The 6,470-nt window shown below is 38.2% G+C and overlaps 1 protein-coding gene across 1 annotated transcript; it reads left to right on the forward strand.

The window, feature by feature from the left end:
• The first annotated feature begins 903 nt into the window (after positions 1 to 903).
• Positions 904 to 1,772, forward strand: LOC131263925 (transmembrane protein 70 homolog, mitochondrial). The gene is made up of 2 exons (XM_058266209.1): positions 904 to 1,471; positions 1,538 to 1,772. Exons 1-2 carry the CDS (start codon positions 959 to 961, stop codon positions 1,751 to 1,753), a joined length of 729 nt encoding a protein of 242 aa, XP_058122192.1. The 5' UTR covers positions 904 to 958; the 3' UTR covers positions 1,754 to 1,772.
• The last annotated feature ends 4,698 nt before the right edge of the window (positions 1,773 to 6,470 follow it).

A 6,470-nucleotide genomic window follows, 5' to 3' on the forward strand; every position in this document is an offset into this window, starting at 1 on the left:
AAATGTCAATTTGAAACGAAAACAAACCGACGCTGGACAAAACGTAAACAAACCGAAAAACAAACGCGAACAAAACTAGCAATATTCTCCACGAAACATCGGATTTTTCGTTGTACTACTTATTTTTAACATTCACAAATGAAATTCAGTTATCAAACTCCGTTTTAATTGATATTTTTACCAAATTTTTTTCGGGTGCCGAAACGTAGACAAACTGCTCTTCAACAAGTAGGAGATGATGTGGAAATATATACCTCCTACGGCGGGCCAAAATATCGTCGTTGTCTGTTTAAGTTTGTTTTCTCAGTGAATTTCAAATGTGGAAGCGCCAAACTCACTCAGGGTGCATACAATACGTAGCTAAACAAATATCATGCATTACTACCTCAAAATTCAATAAAAAAAATTAGCCGAGTTTGCGCCCCAATGTGATACATATTTCCACATACTCTCCTACCTCTGTCGCGCTTGGGTTGCGCGATTGTTCTGCCGAAACTGGGCTACTTTTGAAACGGGACGTCGCGCTGCAGTGTGGACCCCGAGTTACTTTCTGCTAGTTTGGAACGAGGTTTTCAAACAAGTTTCAGTTACGATCAAAAATGAACCCAGTCAACGATCCGATAACCGTTAACTCCGTTCCGGAATCTTAAGACGGTTATATAAATTACATTTTTCTGTTGAATTCGTAGCATAAACATTTAATTTGTGGGTTTAGTTTTTCATATACATTTTGTAAAGTGTTCTTCGGTTTATAATTTTTGTCAATTTCGTTTCTAACGCAAAGTCGAGAAGCTCGTGCGGATTTGAAATGAAATCGAATTTCTCGAAAAGTTTGTTTACTTTTGCCAAATGCTGTCAGAATGACAGCAAAACAAAGGTTATACAATTTGATCGAAAATACCGGCAACATTCTGTTCGTACTAGTTTAGGTGGAAGTTTCGTTCTGAAATAGTGAAATATGCATTCGATAAGAATTGTTTTACCACGATGTCTTGCTGTAGCACAATCGTCCAATATGATCCGCTCAACAGTGCATCCTATATCGAAGCATCGTTTGTGCAATATGTTCCCCGGACCAACAAGAACTGCTTCGATTGTCCGCACACTTTGCTCGAAGCCTCCGGTAGCCGGGAGTGCATCGGACTACGTACAGCAAAACAAAAAGGAACCGGACGAGGCTAGTAAAGTGTACTACGGTACGTTAACGCCACAAATCCGAGCGGTAAAGGTGTTCTCGCTTGCCACAAGTATCGGCGGTATAGTTGCGCAACCGATATTGCTCGAACAGGCAAGCAAAATAGGTGGCATGCCCATGATTGTGGCCGTATGTGGATTCGCCGGATTCTTCACCTTCGTCACACCCATTCTATTGCATTTGGTAACGAAACGCTACGTCACGGAGCTTCATTATGATCCGGTGAAACAACAGTACACAGCAACCACGATCACATTTTTCCTCCAGCGTGAGAAGGTAATTGCTGGCATTTCTGGTTAACATTGCCTTTTGAATCTGATCCTAGTTTTCTTTCTTTTCTAGACAAACTTCAAAATCGAAGATGTTACCGTACCGGAAGTCGGTGGTTTATTTACCACTTTTCTGGTAAAAAATAAGGCAATGTTTGTCGACCCACAGCTGTTCCCAGATCCTACACACTACATTAAGATTATGGGATATGATAAGCCGATCGATTTTAAGTTTGAAGAAGCACGCCAAACAGGAAGTAGTGAAAACCCTTCCAAAAAAGATCGATGAAATACTTAACTGATGAAACAAGGGTAAATATAATAATAATTAATATTACATGGTTGTCTTTATAGTTTCCTGTAGGAAAGATGTGGTCATGAAATTCATCCGAAATATTGCTTCATTGTGAATGATTGATACTTACTGCTTTAGAAATCCCTTTTAAAAGAGTATTATACATGAGAGAGAAATGAAGATAGCGACCACGGGTTCGGTATCGCATTCATTTGCGGCGTATGTAAATACAAACAATTTCATTTTTATTAACATATTTTTTAGTTTCTGGCTTCCGTTGCTCTCTGTCCCTGGCGCATCTGCAGTTTACAATGCCACGCTTCTCTACCTGCACCAACTTATGTTCGATACATTCAGTTTAAATGCCATTCAAATTCATTACTTTAAGATTGTTTACAGGAATTTGGGCGCTTCATGTCTTTTCTGCTCTTTGTTTTTTGTTTTGTTTTAGACACAGTACTGTGTTTTTGCCACGGATAGTCATTCGTTCTACTTGACCACATTAAATGCCGTCTAGGTGTGTGAGATGCACTCGTTTCTATTGCAAGTGGTTCCATATGTTGTCTGTTATGTTTTTTTTTCTTGGGGTCTGTATGCTACTATATTATAATGTTCTTGTCCACCGTTTACTATTTAATTTTTGTTCTTAAACAATCAGGATTAAAGTCTTTCAATACCCAGCAGCTTCCCATCATCGTTATTCACCATGCTTGCCGTTAATGTTCTTTTACATTCACCTCGGTAATATTTGTTCTGTTTGGTTTGTTTGCCATTTTAACTTTTCCGTATCATATCCTCTCACCTCCAGCAATTAGGTCAACTAGGCGGCTTCTCGATCCATTTGTGAGTCATTCGGTTTGTTTAATGATTTATTTTTCTTTCATTCTCCTAAGCTGTTGCTTCGCAATCTCAACAGAAACATTTAGTCTATCAGACACAACGACGGTTGAACCATTTCTTCGTTCTTTTCTGACTTGTCTATATCCACTGTCGTACATCTATTTGTATTTATATATATCTGCTTATCTACTGTATTCCTTATCATTTCCTGCTTCCACATTGCGTAGAGATTCGGGTATGTTTATCATGTGTTTTTTCCTTACATGTATGTTGCTTCGCTCGCCTTGTTGCGTGGTTATAATTAAAAGTTGTTGCTTTCAGTTTACTTTGAGTTCACTTCATTCACCATGTATAATTCATGAGGGCAGTTTGCTTGTTTGTTTGTTGGTTTGTTTGGTTTGAATTGTGTGGTTGCATTTTTGCATTGTGTTGTCTTGTTTTTATTACACTACATCTTATGTGTCCTGCTTCATCGTTTTGTGTTGAATTTCTTTTTAGTAAAAATTTCCTCTTAATTTTGATCACCTTTTTGTTTGTTTGTTTGTTGTTGTTTTCGTATTTCACGTCTATTTCTCTCATCTCTCATATTGCTAGCATTGCTCCGCTAGCTTGGGTTGTTCTGTTGTTTTTCTTCATCATTTTACAAATTGGCCGAAAAAGATATGCCGAAACATTTGCACTATGGCTTGTACATCGCAGGATGATGTCCGCATGGATAGTAGTGTGGTCTTTGTGTTGATCGAAATAACGTTGAAAAAAACTAGAACAGGGTATATGTATGTGTGTTTGTAGAAAAAAAGCATGTTTTTGTGTCTCTATTTGATGGGAAATGTGAACATAATGCTGCACTTTCGCATAACACTGCAGACGAATTTTTATTCCGTGAAAAATGCAAACCATTAACTGAGAATTGGATCCATTTTCTTATGCCGCACGTTGGCATTGGTATATCAAGTACAATATTTTTGTTGAATTGGTACATGTTAATTTTTATCTGACTAGAATTTGTTGCTTTGAATGTCGTACAGCCGATAGTAAGTTTCACAACGTATGATTCAATAATGTGTTTACTGGGAAGGTTCTAGGGCGTACTGTGTTAGACTATGGATTTCTGTTTTTCAACACTCTTTCCGCCGTATCTTTTGGAAATATACTAGTTTCTTTATCATATACCTATTTTTGATCTTTGCTAATTTGAGTAACTTATTTGGGATACCAACTGTTCGCTTCGTTCTCAACAGTCTCCTATTTTTCGTAGGTTGTTTGTAAGATTCAAAAAACTAAATCAATAGCTCACGCCATAAGAAGCGGAGCGATAAAAAAAGTCCAGTAACTTTTTGCGCCAAGCAAAATTGCCTATTTAAATTGAGGAGGTTTGTTGGCTCGTAAAAGAATGTTTCAGGATGTTTTCCTCTCCAGTGGTCATGTTTGAGAACTGCATGTGGTTTAGTTGATTTTCCGATAAGTAGTGATAATTTTATCCCCTCGGCAGCGATATTACTATTTTGCTTCTTTTCATTGCAGAATCTTGTTGGTTGTTTTCTGTGTGCTTTGTGCCTTTTGTTTTTCTTTTTTGTTATTTTGATCTACATACGAAAATTGCTGTGAATAGGCTTTTCGTCATCAATAAATTCGTACAGTTCGATGTTTGGCCTTCTAACGTTAATCTACCGGTTTTATATTTCTTGGCTACGATTGGAGTGAAAAATTAGTATTATATTATACAACGGTTTCCGTTTTTCTTTTTCGAGCTCCCGCTTCCGCTGGTTTGTGCTTTGCCTCTGGGTTGGGTGTGTATCGTACCGGGTACAGGTAATTCGTTTTGCTTGCACATTGCTTACTACATTTTGTTCATTACTAACTGACATATAAATTCGTCCTACTAGAATATACGTAACACTATCGTAGTATCAAAAATTAAGAAAAAATTATACACCATAAAACCAACGGCTCTCCGAGCGGGAAAAAATGGCTTCGGGACAAAACTTTTCCCATCGGCACTAACTAATCGCGTGTTACGTAGCAAAAGGAGTGCAAGATTGCTTTCTGATTGAAGAACGTCCCATCTAAAAAGTTGATAGCAAAACCTTATACAGAAAAAATCATCTCCGATGGGTAATAGAAATTGAATTACAAACAGTTATCGCATCAACGTTGTAATGGTTTAGCTTATGGCCTTTCTTATGCGTAAAACAGTACCTCCATGTGGTTTATTTCGATATCTATACTGTTTAAACTAGTTTACCCTTTTCTATTATACTTTGTAAAGAGCGAAAGAAAATGTGAACCTTTGAGCTACATCTAATTGTTAGCATGTAATGGTTGTTCGTCTTGCATCTATGAAACATTTTTGTGTATGATTAAATTTCGGGTGTGATGGTGGAATCGGATTTTTTTTCTACATCAGACCTGGGTATCCCCTTTCGTATCATTCTCAGTGGCTGTGCTAGCAAATCGTTCAGACCCTATAGTTATCGGCCATTTTGTAAATGTGACTCTGCGGTATATGATGCCGGCTCTCATACACATTCTTATCCTCTTCTGTATCGAGTGACGAAGACCGTTTAGTTTTTTTTTCCTACGGATTTGAAGTCTAACGGATTTTACTAACCCTCAAAGAACCCTTAAACTCGGAGCTCGCGTGGAATTGTTTGTTTCTCGTTTGTGCCGTTGTTGTTGTTGTTGTTCACGTTCTATAATACGTTCTATTTGTTACCCATTTGTTTTGCTTGGCTGTTTTCTTTTTTGTTTTAAAGTTAAGAGAGTTATAATGAAAATTCAGTCTTTATACACAGATTACAAAATCCTTGCATGAGTAGTTGCTCAGTTAAACGCATGACCCTCTTCCCACTGCTCTACGGAATACTATAGGATCTAATGTTTGATCTTGTATACCACCCCCACCCTCTTTACAGCGATAGGAGCCTACTTTGATTTGACAGATTGGCATCTGCCTTCTCAGTAACTATTAATAGATATCCATCCTACGATAACTTTAATACATAATGAAAAATAGTCAAATAGCTTCAATTTACTGCTAGACGATTCCAATTGCTGGCAAATCAACAGATAGATGGCATCAAAACGACGTGGTGAATATATTTGACTATACCGAAGGCATTTGGGATGGAACAAACGGAAAACAGTTTGCCAATAGAATTGTATAATACGTGCGTTTCACAACGTTAATGGTTGGATAAAGATTTTCTATCATTAGAATAATATGAGGACAGTTCCGAAGGCAGAAAATCAGTGTTGATGTTTTCTGTTTTCTTTTTGGCACAATTTAATGATTTCATAAACAAGTAGTGATCGTAGGGTAATGAAACGAACGGATCAGCTCCTAAAGATAGCTAGATTTACCATTTTGTTTGTTTTAGCCTCAGGTGCAGACGGCCACGGCGTGCTAAGTTTCGTGTAGTTTCGCTATCTAGTCGGATCAGACTTGGCTTCCCGCACCAGACTGGTAAATCGTCTTCCCCTCTGTTTGAGTTGGATGTGTATTCGCAATTTTCGTATATAAAATGTTATCTACTTTTGATTGAGTGCGCCACCGTGTACGCTTGGGAGTCGGTGGTAGTATAGCAGGATTTCATCGATCAGTTCGATCTAATAGTCAGTGTAGTTTTAGAGATCGTCCGATCCAACTGGTCTGCCATTGTTATACTTTTTCTGTTCCTGATTCCTAACGCAAACACACACAAAGCTCTTTTTAGCTTTTCTGTCGTCTATTTATTTTGTCCTGTGCACTCACGGGGTGCCTCTAAAACCACAATCCTTGTTGATCGTCGAAGGGGGTTTTGATTTGATTGGTTGCGCGTCGCCTCCTGCCTACGCCTGCTGCCGTTGCCGCCGCCGCTGTTGCCGATCA

The sequence above is a fragment of the Anopheles coustani genome, chromosome 2 (genome assembly GCF_943734705.1).
Source record: "Anopheles coustani chromosome 2, idAnoCousDA_361_x.2, whole genome shotgun sequence".
Taxonomy (NCBI): Eukaryota; Metazoa; Arthropoda; class Insecta; order Diptera; family Culicidae; genus Anopheles; species Anopheles coustani.

What these genes read in the sequence shown, in the direction of transcription:
- LOC131263925 (XM_058266209.1), top strand. Translation starts at nt 959, where the DNA reads ATGCATTCGATAAGAATTGTTTTACCACGATGTCTTGCTGTAGCACAA. An exon ending in TTTTCCTCCAGCGTGAGAAG is followed by an intron (nt 1,472 to 1,537) that starts GTAATTGCTGGC and finishes TTTCTTTTCTAG; the next exon opens with ACAAACTTCAAAATCGAAGA.